This window comes from Microtus oregoni, unplaced genomic scaffold, assembly GCF_018167655.1.
Source record: "Microtus oregoni isolate MIOR12 unplaced genomic scaffold, Mior012 000003F_ref0000135, whole genome shotgun sequence".
In the NCBI taxonomy this organism is placed as follows: Eukaryota; Metazoa; Chordata; class Mammalia; order Rodentia; family Cricetidae; genus Microtus; species Microtus oregoni.
This window is the reverse complement of record NW_024543062.1, coordinates 40,966,947-40,984,109: the sequence shown is the minus strand read 5'-3', so window position 1 is coordinate 40,984,109 and position 17,163 is coordinate 40,966,947. Positions and strand designations below refer to the sequence as shown.

The window sequence follows — 17,163 nt, the reverse complement described above, 5'->3', positions numbered from 1 at the left end:
ACCCTGGGGCAGAAAACAGTATCCCATATGCTGATAGATTACTCTTGAGCAAGCAGTCTTAACACTCTTAACCTTGTCTGTGGTCCACTGCCATCAGAGTGTGTTTCGTGGGTTAGTGCTGACCCACAGTCGCTGCTCTGTGACAAAACAGAAAGGTGGGGTTTACAACAGTTCAGTATCCCACAGTGTTGTTAAGGGGTTTAAACAGTAACAATGTACTTTGGACAGTAGATAGTAGAGACACTCTCCATCTGGTCCTTCTTCAGGGACTGACAGGTGTGGGATGACTTGCTCCAGCCAGGTGGTACCTTGAGGGAGCAGCTTGCTCCAGGACTCCGCTCAGATAGACCTGTGCATCTTCAAGGTCCTACCTTGGAGAAAGGTTCTTTCACTAGAAACCCTTCTCTCTCCTCTTCTTGGGGCAGAGGGATAATCATTATACTTATTTTCTTTTATCTCACTATTATAATTTTCCCAGAGTTAGTAGTATTGAATTATTTCCTGCAGATAACTTACAGTCCTCTCTGAAGACTTCTAAGATTTTAGAACACTTAAAAGAAGACAGCTCAGAAGCTTCAAGTCAAGAAGAAGGTAATTGTAGACCACTAGACTAAGTCTGCACACACTGACACAGTCAGCACGGAGGAGAGAGAGCCGAATGGCACCTCAGTGCAAGGGCAGGGAAGAGGTTGCTCGCTCCATTGCAGTGGCATTTCATCTGTATTTAAATAAATAAAGCTTGCCTGAAGATCAGCGAGTAAAACAGCCCCACTGCTCAGCCTTACAGATCAAGCAGTGGTGACACACACCTTTAATCCCAATAACCACACTAGTTTGGCATAGAAACCCGGCAGTAGTGAGTGGTGAACACCTTTAATCCTGGCATGAGAGAGGATTATAAAACCAGAGGAGACAGCCCTCAGACTGTCTCATTCTGAATTCCTGGAGGCAGGATCGCCATTTTGGACTGAGGTAGAGGTAAGAGCCTGTGGCTGACTGTTTTGCTTTTCTGACCTTCAGGCTGAACCCCAGTTTCTGTCTCTGGGTTTTTATTAATCGAGCTACACTCCATGGGGTTGTCACCATGAATTGACTTCCTATATGAAGTATGGGTTAATCACATCCTACCATATGTCACACACAAAACTTTCAAGGGAATAACAACGATTTGTAAAATCTTAAAGTTTTATATATAAACCTGGGGCAAGAAGGCTTTGTTTAATAAGGCAGATCTAATCTTGTTTTGTTGTTCGAGACAGGGTCTCTCTGTAGCTTTGGAGCCTGTCCTGGAACTAGCTCTTCTAAATCAGGCTGGCCTGGAACTCACAGAGATCCACATGCCTCTGCCTCCTGAGTGCTGGGATTAAAGGTGTGCACCACCACCGCCTGGATAAGGTGGATCTAATCTAAAGCAAGAATCTAGTATATGACCAAAGAGCCCAGATACTTTTAGAAGACAGTCAGGGAGTTGACTGGAAGAAGACTGATTGCTCACAGTTAAAGGATCCTTCTACAGAAATCAGTGAAAAAGTCATCCTAACAGAAATGTGAGTAAAAGGCATAGCTAGCAAACACGGATGACGAAACGCTGGAGGTGATTAGCGTGCAGGCTTGCAGGTAATTGAGTATTTGAAGGGAAGGACAGTGAGAACAGTGCATATTCCTCAGGCAGGTGAATCATTTTCAAGTCTGACGCCACACATGATGGCAAAGAGAGCACAGACGTAATCAATGAGATGTTAATTTGCAACGTGTTGGCCCAGAATTTGTCATGTTGCAGTGAACTGGAGATGGCTGCTGCCTGCTCATTCTTCATCTGTGAGACTTGCCCATGTGCTGTCTGTGCTATGTGTGCTGGGCAGGAGTTGAAAGGGTATTTGTAGCGTATTGAACACGCCACAGCCCCATATAAGCTTATGAATGTACGTCCAGATGCAAGTAGTTAGAGTGGAGCTCTGACTGGGGTGGATGAATGAAAGGTGACCCTTAGCCTTATCTCATACCTTGTTTCTTTTTATAACATTGAGAGAGTGGTCTGCTACAGGAGCATATGTGTTTCTTACAGACTTTAATAATACGGACATCCTTTTTTAAATGCAAACAAAGAGTAAAACTCTTCATTTAAATACAGTTTGAAGTAACAGACTCATTAAATTTGCATAACTTTGAGCAAGACTGGTATGCAGATCTGAGGTAATCTGGTAGCTTATTAAGTAATTGAAGATGTGTTAAGGTGTCTTCTGTAAGCTGCGTACGGTGCTGCACACCTGTAGTCTGCACCCGAGGGTGAGACAGGAGTTGGAGTCTGAGGTCACCCTGTACTGTATACGAGATCCTGTCTCACAAAAACAAGCACAAACTCCCCTTGTCAGGGACCGCCACTGCTGATCTGCTCCAGTGAGTACAGCATATAGTGTCTTGAACTAATTCTAGTTTTTTCTGCCCTAGATGTGTTACAGCACACCATAATCCACAAGAAACATCCCGGGAAGAGTCCCACTGTGAAGTAGGTACCTGGTTTCTAAAGCATAAATAAATGTCTCTGTGCACCTGAAAGTCATTAACATTTAGTTAAGCTTCTGATGTATCTATTGACCATGACCCTGCATTTTGCCCTTTGATTTTTTTTTTAGTTGTATTACCTGCTGTTCTGTTTTATCTCTTTCCTACCACCTTTTATGGAAAGTTCTCTGTGGCAGCCATCATAGTGACACACTGTGTTTCGTTCTTCTGGTGGTTACCCCAAAACTTGTGCATCTCCCACCTTCCGCTTGCAGCATTCCTCAGACAACCTGAGGAACCTGGAGCACTGCCGCTTCCTTGTTTTCTGAGTTATAGATCACGATCGTCATGCGTTTTCATTCTCCTCGTAGTTCTGAATTTTTTTTCTTTTTTTTTTTTATTGAGAAAAGGAAAAAAAAGAAAAAAAGTTTCCGCCTCCTCCCAGCCTCCCATTTCCCTCCCCCTCCTCCCTCCCTTCTCCCCCTCTCCCCACTCCTCTCCCCCTCCCTCTCCAGTCCAAAGAGCAGTCAGGGTTCCCTGCCCTGTCTCCCCCCTCCGTCCATGTCTAGGAAGGTGAACATCCAAACTGGCTAGGCTCCCACAAAGCCAGTACATGCAGTAGGATCAAAACCCCGTTCCATTGTCCTTGGCTTCTCATCAGCCCTCATTGTTCGCCATGTTCAGAGAGTCCGGTTTTATCCCATGCTTTTTCGGTCACAGTCCAGCTGGCCTTGGTGAGCTCCCAATAAATCAGCCCCACTGTCTCAGTGGGTGGGTGCACCCCTCGTGGTCGTGACTTCCTTGCTCATCTTCTGCCTCCTTCTGCTCCTCATTGGGACCTTGGGAGCTCAGTCCAGTGTTCCAGTGTGGGTCTCTGTCTCTATCTCCATCCATCACCAGATGAAGTTTCTATGGTGATATGCAAGATATTCGTCAGTAATGCTATAGGATAGGGTCATTTCAGGTTCCCTATCCTCAGCTGCCTAAGGAACTAACTGGGGACATCTCCTTGGGCTCCTGGGAGCCACTCTAGGTTCAAGTCTCTTGCCAACCCTAAGGTGGCTCCCTTAACTAAGAATTGTGCTTCCCTGCTCCCCTATCCAACCTTCCTTTATCCCAATCAACCTGTTTCCCCAAGTTCCCCCATCCTCCCCTTCTCGCTTTTCTCTCCCTATCTCCCCTAACCCCCATCGCACCCCACCCCCAAGATCCCAATTTTCTACCCGGCAATTTTGTCTACTTCCCATAGCCAAGAGGATAACTATAAGTTTTTCCTTGGGTTCACCTTCTTCTTTAGCTTCTTTAGGTTCACCAATTGTAGACTCCGTGACCCTTATTTATGGCTAGAAACCAATTATGAATGAGTACATCCCCTGTTCATCTTTTTGGGTCTGGGTTACCTTACTCAGGATAGTGTTTTCTATTTCCATCCATTTGCATGCAAAATTCGAGAAGTCATTGTTTTTTACCGCAGCGTAGTACTCTAATGTGTATATATTCCACACTTTCTTCATCCATTCTTCCATTGAAGGGCATCTAAGTTGTTTCCAGGTTCTGGCTATTACAAATAATACTGCTATGAACATAGTTGAACAAATGCTTTTGTCATATGATAGGGCATCTCTTGGGTATATTCCCAAGGGTGGTATTGCTGGGTCCAGAGGTAGGTTGATCCCGAATTTCCTGAGAAACCGAAACACTGATTTCCAAAGTGGTTGCACAAGATTGCATTCCCAGCAGCAATGGATGAGGGTACCCCTTCCTCCACAGCCTCTCCAGCAAAGGCTATCATTGGTATTTTTGATTTTAGCCATTCTGACAGGTGTAAGATGATATCTCAAAGTTGTTTTGATTTGCATTTCCCTGATTGCTAAGGAGGTTGAGCATGACCTTAAGTGTCTTTTGGCCATTTGAACTTCTTCTGTTGAGAATTCTCTGTTCAGTTCAGTGTAGTTCTGAATTTTTTGACAACCTTTTCCATGATTCATTTTGGTCCCTTTTTGCTCCTTGTCCCTAAGCACCTATCTATGACGGTTTTCCTTTTAAATGAGAGCACTGTTTCCTGAACTATATCTGTACATGGTGAATGTAGTTAGGCCTTGTGGTATGTGTATATACATTTCGTATTACTAGATATTGGACATAGGTGTTCACAAATACAAGGTAAGCCCCTCTCTACCACTGAGCTACACTTAACCCTGAGTGCTATTTAAGTTTTTAATCTGAAGGAGAAAAGTATAGCTTGCCTTCATTTTTTTTTTTAAAAAATAATTAATTTTTTTATCATTTGCCTTCTTTTTTTTAAGCCTTTTTGCTTGATCTGTGGTTCTAGGTTGGCAGTTATTTCCTGTTAGCTCTTCGAGTTTGTGCTTGGACTGTCTTCTGGTCACATAGTTTTTACCCGTTGTGCACGGACACCGTCAGCCTCCTCTGATGTCTCTGGCAGATCACATAGAATCATTGTGTGATGTCTAGCTCACACAGCAATAGTTAGCCCCACTCACTCAAGTGCCGCAGGGCTTCCTGCTTTCTGAACCGGAGCCCTTGCCGATTCTGTGGGCATCTGCTTCCTGTTTTTGTAGGTCTTGGAGCTCCTTTGCGTATGGCAACCCTTGTTCCTCCTCTCTGAGATCCCCTCTGAGAAAAGACTGTCACTATAGACTGTTCTGGAGTCTGAAGCCATCACTCCTGTTGTTGAATCAGTCTCTGCTGTTCTTTTGGTAGTTTTTCCTTCTGCTTTTGGGTTTTTCTCAGTTGTCTGCGATAGACTTTGTAGCTGTTTTTGAATTAATTCTGTTTCTGGGATCTGTAACTTATGCCTTTTGATTTTACAGAATTCCTAACTTGTGTCTTCAGATAATTCTTGTTCTGTTCTTCTGAGCCATCTTGTAAGAGTCACTGAGGTCCTGTGAGCTGGGCTGTTCATACATCCCGTTTAGTTTTTATTTTTTTGTTAGTTTTTTTATTCTCAAGTATATTTTCTTCAGACCAAACTTCTCATCTCGGTTTTCCCCATCAGCTTCCATCCTCTGAATTTTCACACCATTTTTGCAGTTGAAGACTTCCGGTGACTTTGCAGAGTCCTCTCAGTCTGTCCCCGGTGACTTCATTCTCTGGATGCGTTTGGCCTATCATCCTGTCCGTATTTTGAGGGGTCCCTCCCAGTCACTCTGGATTGATCATCCGTGTGCCTGTTCATACAGTTCCTCACACAGCAGTTCTTGCCTGATGTAGGCTGTGCAGTGTTCCTGTTGAGCTGACTGACAGTGGAGCAGGGGCACCTCAGTCACACAGACACTAATGACAAGTACACTTGCTGATAAATTACATGTTCACTTACTTCATAGGGTATACTTGTTTTTGTATGCCTATATGCTGATCACTAGACCCTCCAAAGGCAGAAACTAAAGAGGTGAGAGGAAGCGTCCCTGTAGTTTCTTCACTGAGGTGGTAGATAGGTTAACTTAGGGGACAGACTTCACACTTCGTATGCTTTCCTTTCACCGGCAGTGTTGGTACGAGCTGCTCTCCCCTGGACGGGCTTACCATGCAGTATGCAGAACAGAATGGAGTTGTGGATTGGCGGAACCAAGGTTGTGCCACCATCCAGCACCCAGAGCACTGTGTGACCTCGACTGACCAAGTATGTGTCAGGTTGGCTTTAGTGCCATTTGGTTAAAGCGTGGCCACTCTGTATTTCCTAAGAAATGAAGTGTTGTGTCAGGTGGCTTATCTGGTAAGAAGTGAGGAAATATCTCTGTGTGAGGCTTTCTCCTTGTACGTAATTGAATTCCTCTGTGGTCTGAAAAGGTGTATCTAGATGACTTTGATCATTTGTGCAAGACTGATACAATTTAATAAGGCACTTAGTGTCTTTATTCCTAGTTCTACGTGTTCATTAAATAGTTCCAAATTATTATTATTATTTATTTGGATCTCAAAGGATTATTCACCTGTGAAATCACTATCTTATATGACGATGGGAATTTTCAAACTGGTCTTTCCTTGTACGTGTCCACAGAGGTAATGTTTCCAGAACGTTGAAGAATACCTGAAAGCCCTGTCTCTTCCTGTGCATTAATGCCGAGCTGTGGTGACCTTTCCAAGGCTGACCACAGTGACTACTGCTATAAAATAAGTTGTAGCCATATAGTATCATAGCGTATGTGGTTGTGTTGACGGCTCAGCTGCTCTCACACAGTAGTGAGTATGGCATAGATGTGCTGGACATGGGGTGGTTGTGTCCCTGGAGGGTGGAACAAAGCGAGATTTCACTCCGCTCAGAAACAGGAATTTAGGACTAGGCCGTGTTCACTTGTAAAAGTTCCCATTAGTATACTTTGGACTGGTTGACTTTGGAAGGTCAAAGTGCAGTCGGGTAAAGGAAACACGGAGATGTGTTTTAGAGCAGTTTTCTCATGATTACTGTTACGTGTTTGTCAGATTATGTACATGTTAGTGCTCCTGCGGTAACTGGAGAAGTGGGCTGGAGATGGAGATGTTAGTCTGTGATGAAGAGCTGTTAGAGCGAGGACCCTGGAGCAGTGTGCTGTAGCTGAGGTCTGTTTGTTCTCTCTACTAGCCCTCTGCTGAAAAACGGAGCTTATCTTCAGGAAGTAAGAAGAAAGGGAAGCCACAAATAGAAAAGTAGGTTCAATTTAATGTTTCCAGTAGTAAAAAGTAGGAAAGACGAGCATGCAGTGTTTGGATATGGATGTATTTAGTGTACCTATATAAATAGTATATTCCATTGATGTTGCTTTGCCCTTTTGTTTTGGGATTGACGTTTGTAGTTGAAATTATCACCGTGCAGGTGATGGAAGCAAAACTGCTGTAAGGTTGTGCTCGGTGTGGAGGGCGGAGCTCAGAAGCACGCTGAGTGCAGACTTGCTAGGTCTTTGTTAGAATTTACTGTTAATTATTATGGAGGGTTTTAGTGATACTGTATTTAATGTTTTTGATAGAGGGCCTTACAAAAGTGTTGATTTCGTATGCATATCTGTTTGGTTTAGGGAGAAAATGAAGAAAACCGAGAACAGACCGAATAGTAGAATAAACGGTATTAGACTCTCGACTCCGCAGCACGCTCCTGGAAGTGTGGTGAAAGGTAAGGTCGGCTTCTCTCCTCAAGTGTGGCGTCTTGGTGGATGCTGAGCTGTTGTGTCAAGCCGTCGCATGGCGTGTCAGCAGTGGCCTGCTGCGGAGCTGGCCGGCTCTGACGTTATGGCAGTCTTGTCTCAGCTTTGTGGGCCGCCCTCTGGGAAATCTCGACGCTCTTCTCAGAATCAGTTTTAGAATGTTACTGACATTTTTATAATTTGATGACTGACTTACAGAGTTTTGTTGGACTGGGTTGTTTAGCTTGTTTAGCTTCCATACCTACCATCTTTAAGGTAGGGGCTTTAAATCCCTCTGTTAAGGTTAAGGTTCATCTGATGGAAAAAACCTTTTTTTTTCCTAGTTCATTAGTTGCTTTTTTGTGTGTGTATTTGCATGCAGTATTAATTGTAAAGATAAAAATAAGTAAATAAAAAGCCACCTCTAGAACATTCTGTGTGCACCTGACATTAATTAACTAGCTAATTTCACAAACAGTTGTTTTTGTTTGTTTTGAATCTTACTGTCCTGGCAACACATTAATTTATGACCTAACAAAAGTAACAGAAATGCTTCTTAATTAAGGTATATTTTCAACCAGATGTTCATAGAGAGAGGCTAAATAATATAGAAAGAAAAATGATTGTATTTTAAATCTCAAATCATGCCAGTTTATTGACTTAGGTAAACTGAGAGTGAGTTTTCTCTTGCTGTGTTAAAACACCATGACCAAAGCAACTTATGAAGGAAAGTCTTTATTTAAGGCTCACAGTTTCAGAGGATAAATCAGTGACCACAGAAGCATGGCAGCTGGCCAGCAGGTGTGGTACTAGAGCAATAACTGATAGTTTGTTTACATCTTGACCCACAAGCAGAATCAGAGAAAGCTAACTTGGAATGGTGTGGACTTTTTGAAACTTCAAAGCCAGTGACACACCTCCTCCTGCAAGGCCATGCCTCTTCATTGTTCCCAGACAGTTCAGCTAACTGGAGTCTAGGGGAGCGTTCTCATGCAGACCAGGTGTGGTCCAGGAGAGTGTTGGAGCCCTTTGATATCTGATGTTCCAGATGGTTTGTCTGCTGACGGCTATCTGGAAATCACTCCTGCCAGGGCTTCATGTCTTTGTTCCCCTGGCTCATTTTCCATATTGCTTCCATGTTTGACTTCAAAGAACATATTTAGCTGAGTCACTCTCCTGGGCAAGTCCCGTGTGTGCCACCCTCTGTGAGATTCCACTGCCCCTCATTTCACAAACTCCCGAAACTCCTGCTCCCCCAAGGCGCTTGTAGCTGCTAAGTTTTTTAATCTCAGATATCCAGAAAGCATCACATGGACTTCATTGCCGTTCAGGGTTTGTTTCCGTGCCCCTCGTGTCTTAGATGTGTGGCCTCTCAGGTTGTATTGTTGTGTATGAGGCAGGAATAATGCCTCCCGCACGCTATTGTAAGGACAGGTAACAGTTTGTGAGCAGACTGAGCAGCACCGAGTGAAGGGCACAGTCATTTACTTCTTGTTCCTTGTGCTGCTAAATGAGAAGACAGGACACAGCTCTAGGCCGTCACAAGCTTTGTAGATTCTCAACTCCAGTTCCCCTTCCCTTTATCTCTTGAATTTTCAAATTTTATGATCATAATCAGACTTTTTGAGTAAGTCAAACCTTGCTGCCCTAACTGGGGGTTGTTTGTTTTGTTTGTTTGTTTTTGATGTTTGTGTATCTATCTAGATACAGATATGTGTAATTCGTTCTTTTTTATCAAAAAGAACTATGAATAGAGTGTACTTTGAGAGCATCATGTCTCATTAATGCCTTAATGTAATTCGGATGCATGCTAACCCCAACCTAAGAAAACCTCTAAAATATTAAAGTGTCAATGAAGAACAGCCTTTAAGTCTTCAGTAAACTGGAAATAATTGTTTTCTTCCCATATGGAGCATCAGCTATCGTGAAATGCAGGTGTTAGAGCTGAGGTGCTGGGTCCTTCTGATTAGTGCATTGTTCAGCTTTAAACACACTGTAGCCCATCTAAAGATAGGTATCATTTACTTTTTAATTTTTAAATTTTTATTTTAAATTCTAATTTCTCCTTTGACTGGTAGTATATTCATATATCTCAGAAATATGAAAGGGAACAAAATAAAGATCTTTCATTGCTCCCTTTCTGCTTCCGGGAAGCAGTGTGTGCTGTTAGTCATCGCTGTTGACATTGCATTTTCTTTGAAAACTTGATGTCTCAGTAGTAGGGATGGTGGTGCACTCCTGAAGTTTCAGGACTGTGGGGGCTGAAGCACAAATATTATCAATTCAAGGCTGGACTAGACTACTCAGTGAAACCATGTCTTAAAAAAAAAAATCCTTTTATAGCTCTATTCTAAAGAGATGTATGCATTGCCACACAGAGACCATTAAGAACTTAGCTTTGGGGCTAGAAAGGTGGCACAGTGCTTAGGAGCACTGGCCGCACAGTCATGAGGACTTGTTCATACTGCAGCACCTACAGAATGAACTGGTGTGATCTTGCAAGAGCCTTTAGCCCTGGAGCTGGGGGCTAGAGGCAGCTGCAAGTTCTAGGGAGACAGAACTCAAAGTGGGGCTACTGGGCTGATTCTACAAGAAACAAATTCTGATTAAGTTAATAAAATTGACTTGTTCTTCTTTGCCTTTGTTTTAAATATGTATTTATCGGCTACTTAATAAATTTTAACATAGCTCAAAGACAATTTTTAAGTGTTGTAGGAAAACAAATAATTTATAGCTACAACTAATTTTTAATAGTTCCCTTTGAAAATTAATTAACTATTAATATAAATTAATTATATTATAAATATAATTATAATTTATAAATATATAAATAAATTAAATAGAGTTGTTATTTTTAGATATGAATTTGGACATTGGATCCGGACATGACACATGTGGAGAAACGTCCTCAGAGAGTTACAGTTCTCCGTCTAGTCCACGATATGATGGAAGAGAAAGTTTTGAAAGTGAAGACGAAAAAGACAGAGGTTTGCTTTTAGCAGAGGGAATAGAAAGAGGTGGGGGCGGAAGAAACTATTACCTCTTAAACCACCTGCTATAGACTTAAAATTTGTTATTGTACTTAAAGACTGCATATGAAATGAAATATGCATGGGATGGGATGATAACACGGGCTTGTCTGTGGATGGAGACTGGCAGGGTGAGCACAAGGCCGGGCTTGTGAAGACGGTGTTGGGGGAGCTCTCCTTACGTCTCTAGTGTTGCCTGGGTCTGTGGACTGGTAAGGATCTGGGCTTAGGATTAGGGGAGGGCAAGGTAAAAGGTTGTAAGGATCTCTGTTCTTAAGAGGTTGACCTATTTCTCTTACACACGCTATAAAGCTCCAGGCCTTTAGTTCATTTCCACCTTTCTAAGGGAGTTGATTTTGACATTTTCTGCTATTGTTCTCATTGGAGGGCTTTACTCGCTCTTCTGGTCTGACAGTAAGAGCCCCTGGAAAGTCTGTATTTACTGAGGATGCTCTCCTTCATGTGTGCCATCCACAACTGCTGGCTGGCATGGCAGTAAAGGTACTGTGTATAGAGCACAGTCTCAATTTCCCTGTTAAAATTCTTACACTATGGCATTTCAGCCAGAAGTGGCTTCTTGCCGCGCAGTTTTAAGTTCGCTGGGACTTCAGGTTCTGTGTCACTGTCATAGCCTGAATCACACATAACTGAGGGTGAGGTTCGTCCACACCCTGTGCCTGTTGCATAGTCAGATCAAACGAAGCCTGCAGCGGTCAGTGCTGCTGACATGAAGCTGCTGTGCTTCTGCAGTTTTCTCGGATATTGGACCTGGTTCTGTGCAGTGTACAGATAATTCTGAGTCTTGAGCGGACGTCACCTAGTTGTCAGATCTGTGGGTAGCTCTCGTAGCACCCCTTTCTTGCTCTCAGAGCTCTGTTAATAGGCCTGTGTAGAGGACTTTGTGTCCCCAAAGACAGAGTCCCTTAGAGTGCTCCCAGACGCACACTGGGATGGAAAGCTTTGAACGCTTTCCAAGTCTTGAGTACACACAAAGGCCTTCAGAGGTGTGTGGCTTTGTTGTTGTTATGATGCCTTGCGACTTTCTGCTTCCCAAAGTCAGTACAAAAAGCATGACCCCTATAGTGCTTCAAAAACCATAGGGTTACTACTGTGACTGCAGACTTAAAGCTTTAATTCGTATGAAAATTTAGCTGACCATCTATATAAAAGATGGCTTCCTTTTTTTTTTCTGACTTGATTTTTGTTAACGCTTCACTGATGGATGGTGAACATCCAGTGGCTTGAAGAGGTTATTTAAAGTTTAGTAATAAATAGTGTGATACTTTACCTATTAGGGAGCATGTTTGCTATAACCGTTCGGTCATTAGTGTAAGTGCCCCTCTAATATAAATTGAGACAGTTCAGCTAATAACACTTGATATTCTGTGTTTGGCTTTTCTTTAGGAAGGTTACTTTTGATATACTTGTTTCAAGGATGTTTAGCATTGTCAACTACCTAGAACCACTTTTTGTCTTAGTGAACTCTAAGCGCCAAGTGTAATGCTGCTTAGTTGATGAAAAGTTCTTACAGTCGGTGCGATGTCTCACTGTTGTGTAGACTGAAGTGCCACGTTCACCATATATACACAGTGCACCAGTTAGTACCGTGGTATACACAAGTGCAGGGCAGTTCTCTGTTTTGCAGTGTAGTTGTCAAGAAATAGTGGTGCTTGCTTTCTTATCCTGCGCTTTGTGTTCCAGAATGTTCATGGTAGGACTAATACAAGTAGCTTTAAGTGTTCCCTGCTGAATATGTAGTGGTACAAATTCTTAGTCTGTTTCCTACCTTAAGCATTTGAGTTAAATATTGTCCTGATCATAGTTCTTAAATTAAACATTTGTAAGACAAATTTAAAATCAGGTTTATGATACAGAACTAAGTAGATCACCTAAAAGTGCTGCATAATGCTTTTCTCAGGAGTACAGTCGTAGTGCATGTGTGTCTGTGTGTCACCCTGGGTGACCTTTGTCACTGTGAGAGATTAAAACATGCTGAGAACCGAAGGCCAGCAGACGTCAGCATGGGCAGTTGACACCTGCAGACTTAAATTCATCTTAGATATACCTGGATGGTAGTTCTAGTAAGAAAAATAGGAATTGAGCCTGGGTTAATCCATGTTTGTATGTTTTCTTTAGACACAGACAGCAATTCTGAAGATTCTGGAAACCCATCAGCAGCCAGGTTTACAGATTATGGCTCTGTCAACCAAACCATTGCTGTCAAGCCTCCTGTCCAGATTATCTCACTGGGGAGCGAGAACGGAGGCCTTTTAGAAGCCCCACTGACCTCACACAAGTACCCACATATCCCCTTCATGCCAGCGCTGCACTGTGTCATGCACAATGGTGCCCAGAAGTCAGAAGTTGTCATTCCTTCACCCAAATCTGCAGATGGCAAAACAATAGGGATGCTTGTTCCTAATCCTATGGCTATTTCTACAGTGATGGAGTCTACAAATTCAAGCCCTGTTGGAATCCTAGGCCCAGCAGTTTCTGGAGATACAGAGAAACACCTGGAATTGTTGGCTTCCCCGTTACCAATCCCATCATCTCTCCTTCCACACAGCAGTGCTCCTGCTCTGCAACTGACATTGCAGAGGCTAAAATTGCCACCTCCACAGGGGTCTTCTGAGAGTTGCACAGTTAATATTCCACAACAGCCAACCGGAAGTCTGAGCATGGGATCACCAAACACTGCCTTTATTCCTGTCCATAACCCAGGTAGTTTTCCGGGATCTCCTGTGGCTGCCTCGGACCCCATCACAAAATCTGCATCCCAAGTGGTAGGACTCAATCAAATGGTGCCTCAGATTGAGGGAAACACAGGGACAGTCCCTCAGCCTACCAATGTGAAGGTAGTTCTTCCGGCAGCTGGCCTCTCAGCCGCACAACCACCAGCTTCCTACTCCTTTCCAGGCTCGCCCCTTGCTGCCAGTGTGCTACCCACCCAGAATTCCAGTGTGCTCAACACAGCCACTTCTGCCCAGCCAACAAGTGGAGGCATCGGTCAAGCCCAGTCCACAGCTCCTCCTGCTGTTCCTACCCACACCCCAGGCCCTGTCCCCAGCCCCAGCCCTGCCTTGACACACAGTACTGCTCAGAGTGATAGCACATCCTACATTAACGCTGTGGGCAGCACGAACGCTAATGGGACCATAGTGCCGCCACAGCATTTGGGCTCAGGTCCTTGTGGCTCCTGTGGGCGAAGGTGCAGCTGTGGGACCAATGGGAACCTCCAGCTAAATGGTTACTATTACCCCAGTCCCATTCCTGGACCAATGTACCGAGTCCCGTTCTTCACTCTGCCCTCCATTTGCAATGGCAGCTACCTCAGCCAAGCACATCAGAGCAATGGAAACCAACTTCCTTTTTTTCTGCCTCAGACTCCATATGCAAATGGACTGGTGCATGACCCAGTCATGGGGAGCCAAGCCAACTATGGCATGCAACAGATGGCAGGATTTGGGAGATTGTATCCTGTGTATCCAGCACCTAATGTAGTTGCCAATACCAGTAGTTCTGGGCCCAAGAAGAATGGGAATGTGTCATGTTACAATTGTGGTGTGAGCGGACACTATGCACAGGACTGTAAGCAGTCGTCCATGGAGGCCAATCAACAAGGTAATCACACTAACTCCCAGAGGACTTGTTTTTGAGTTCCCCCATTTCTTCTTTCTTCTTGATTATGTGTTTCTGTCTTAGCAGAAAAGATCCGTTCGTGTGTTTGTTTACAGAGGCTGTATTTTCAGTGACAAATCACAATGTAAGCAGAGAAACTGTAGTGTAGATCCAGGTCATGTAGCACAGGGAAGGTTAGAGGAATAAACACCAGAGGACTTCTTAAGAGTTAGAATCCTCTTTCAGAGGAAGCTGAGTTACCTGAGACACAAGGTTTTCAGTCTGCTTAGAGTCAGTGTGCAAGCCGTTGGCTCACGTGTGCTGTGCTGTGTCCTCCATTCTGTACGTGTAAGGGGAAAAGTTGAGGAACAGAGTGATTTGGACAGAGTTAGGAGTTAAGAGTGGAGTTGCACAGTGCCAACACCCAGAAAGAAGAGCATGCACTCAGACGGGTGCAGGGCCAGGCTCAGCTCTGGCTGCTCCTCTAGTGCACTTGGCCAAAGTCTTATCCAGAAAAGGTCTTGAGTCAGGCAGATGTCAGGTCCTCTCAAAGGGAAATCCAGCTAAATAGCATTAGGTTATACTTGAAGCACAAGCTTGCCATTGCTTCCGGGAGAGAATAACTTCCTTGTCATTGTGGAGCAGAGTTAGCGCTGAAGCAGGGCCTTTGGGAGCATGCCCATTGCAGTCTTGTGTAGTGGTTTGTGATACATGGAGTCATAAGCGGTGACTTAGCCGTTCTGTCTTTCCTGTTTTAGGCACTTACAGACTGAGATACGCACCTCCCCTCCCCCCTTCTAATGATACGTTGGATTCTGCAGACTGACCGAGTAAAGCCTGCCTACTTAATGCACTCAAGTGGGGAGTCATGGGTGTGGAGGGGAGGAAAGGAAAGGTATTTTGTCTCTTTGTCTGTCCACTTCCTACATTTCCATGCAGTTGGATTGGAGTTTTCATTTCTCTTGTACCAATGTCCAAAATAAGGAAGAATGCAGAGTCCTGAGCCCCTGGTCCCCGGGTCAACAGCAGGCCTGGACGACACGTGTAACATAAACTTCAGACAGACTCTGGAACGAAAAGCGTTGCTGTGTGCTTTTCTACACTGAATCCTTGCTGTGTGCAATGTTTACTGAATCTGAACTGTGTCAACCTTATTTGTCCTCACAACACTGGCCTCGGCCGTGGGTTGGGAAAAGCTGTGCTGCTCGCAGCTTTCTCACGTTGACTCTGGCCTGCTGCGGGAGTGCTCAGCACTGCGCCCATCGTGCTTCTGTGACCTGCTCTGTATGACAGGGAGCATGTCCCACCATTCATTGTAGAAGTCAGATCCCCGAGAAGTATGTATATATGTCATAAAAAGCGCCACGTAAATACATATATGCAGCACTTACCCACGTACCCTGGGAACAAGTGGGAGAGCGAGTCAGGCTGGGGAGCTGGAGCAGACGGCTTTCCCTCCATCATACAGACAGACAGGGTGAGCGCACCTGTGTGGATGGTGTCTGTCAACAGCCAGTTCTGCTTGTTGTCTACACCTCGACCTGATGAGTGCAGATGTCCTCTTGTGCTGCACCAGCTGTGACATGTCACATATGTTTACATGTGTGTGGTTGTCTCGTCTGCTCCCCACCCTGCTTACCACGATGCTTATGATAATGTGAACGACTGGACTGAGTGGGCTGAGACAGTTTCATCGTGGCAGTGTCATGCCGCTGAGTTTAATGCTGCTGGGGTTTGCTTTGTGTTGTTTTTTTTTTTAAAAAAAAAAAAAGCCAATCTGTGTACTAAATTGCTTCCAGGTAATTTTTGATTTCCTGAAGTGCACTGAGGTTATCTGGGAGAGTGGATGTATCTTCAGTGACTGCTGCATTCCACAGTAGTGAACAAGTACGACCATGTGGTTGTGAGCCTGTGGGGTAAGAGGGCTTCTGTTCCTCAGTAAAAAAACGTAGAGGCGATTGACTTGTGTTGTGGGGAATACAGTTGGGGTGTGGCAGAGGCACTGAATTGTTTGGTCCGGGTTCAGAAGCCAGACATTGTGAGACAAAGAAAAAAAAAACTTGAAGAACAAAGAAGCTAGTTCAACACTTTAAAGTAGCGTTTATATTTATAGCCCAATGTACATTCTGAGACCTTCAGGGGAGAGGAAGGGGGTGTGGCTGCGTAGGTAAGAGCTTTAATTTAGAAGGAAATTATTTTGATTAAATATATTTTATTTGATCTGGGTATTTTTGGACCACATTATTAATTGCTAAGCTGCGGTTGAGTTGTTCGGGGAGAGTATCTAAGCCTTGTCCAGGTGACTGGAGCTCCTGTTATGATTTCCAATACTGTACTGTACATAGGAGGTGTGCTGCCTTCTCGTTTGTACGTTTACCATACACTTTGATATTGAAATGTTATGTACTGGAAAGGCCACTTATATTTCTAGGACAGATTGGATTTTATGCAACCTTTTTCCTTGAATTAACAGCAATAAAAAAATGAAAACAGCTTAAGAATTGTGCCTTATTGCAAGTTTTATAAAACTAAAAATGGGTTTTTGTGGGGATTTTTCTTTTAAAGAATCAGTTCGTTTCCCCCCTCACATGGCAGTGTCTCCCACAGGACTCCTGGCCTGCCTGGTCTCCATCTTCTCCTAGTGTGGTTGTGCTTCAACCTCTAACGGAAGGGAAACCCCTCCCCTGTCTTCCGAGAAACTACACTTCTGATTTAGGGTCCCCCTCACTGACCCCATAGCACAAAGGATCCAAATTTAGCATTTTGTTTTCTCTCTCTTTGGGTGGGGGTGGGGGGGGGCTGTTGGAGGCACACAGCTATCATGGTTCAGTATTGGGTCTTTTTCTTGTCTTTGGTTCTTGTGTAATCTGGTTTGAGTAGACATGTCTAAGACATTG

At 44.0% G+C, this 17,163-nt stretch overlaps 1 protein-coding gene across 5 annotated transcripts in view; it reads left to right on the top strand.

Annotated features, from left to right (window-relative positions):
- Zcchc2 (zinc finger CCHC-type containing 2) overlaps positions 1-16,761 on the top strand; it is a 48,753-nt gene extending 31,992 nt beyond the window's left edge. For 2 of the 5 annotated variants that reach the window (XM_041648364.1, XM_041648362.1), the window contains 8 exons: positions 508-591; positions 2,449-2,506; positions 6,010-6,145; positions 7,085-7,149; positions 7,515-7,609; positions 10,478-10,606; positions 12,785-14,269; positions 15,025-16,761. In XM_041648364.1, coding sequence (XP_041504298.1) covers positions 508-591; positions 2,449-2,506; positions 6,010-6,145; positions 7,085-7,149; positions 7,515-7,609; positions 10,478-10,606; positions 12,785-14,269; positions 15,025-15,092 — 2,120 coding nt within the window. In that variant the 3' untranslated portion in view covers positions 15,093-16,761. The remainder of the gene's footprint in view (positions 1-507; positions 592-2,448; positions 2,507-6,009; positions 6,146-7,084; positions 7,150-7,514; positions 7,610-10,477; positions 10,607-12,784; positions 14,270-15,024) is intronic. The other 3 variants (XM_041648363.1, XM_041648366.1, XM_041648365.1) reach the window with 3 other exon arrangements.
- Positions 16,762-17,163: the final 402 nt, after the last annotated feature.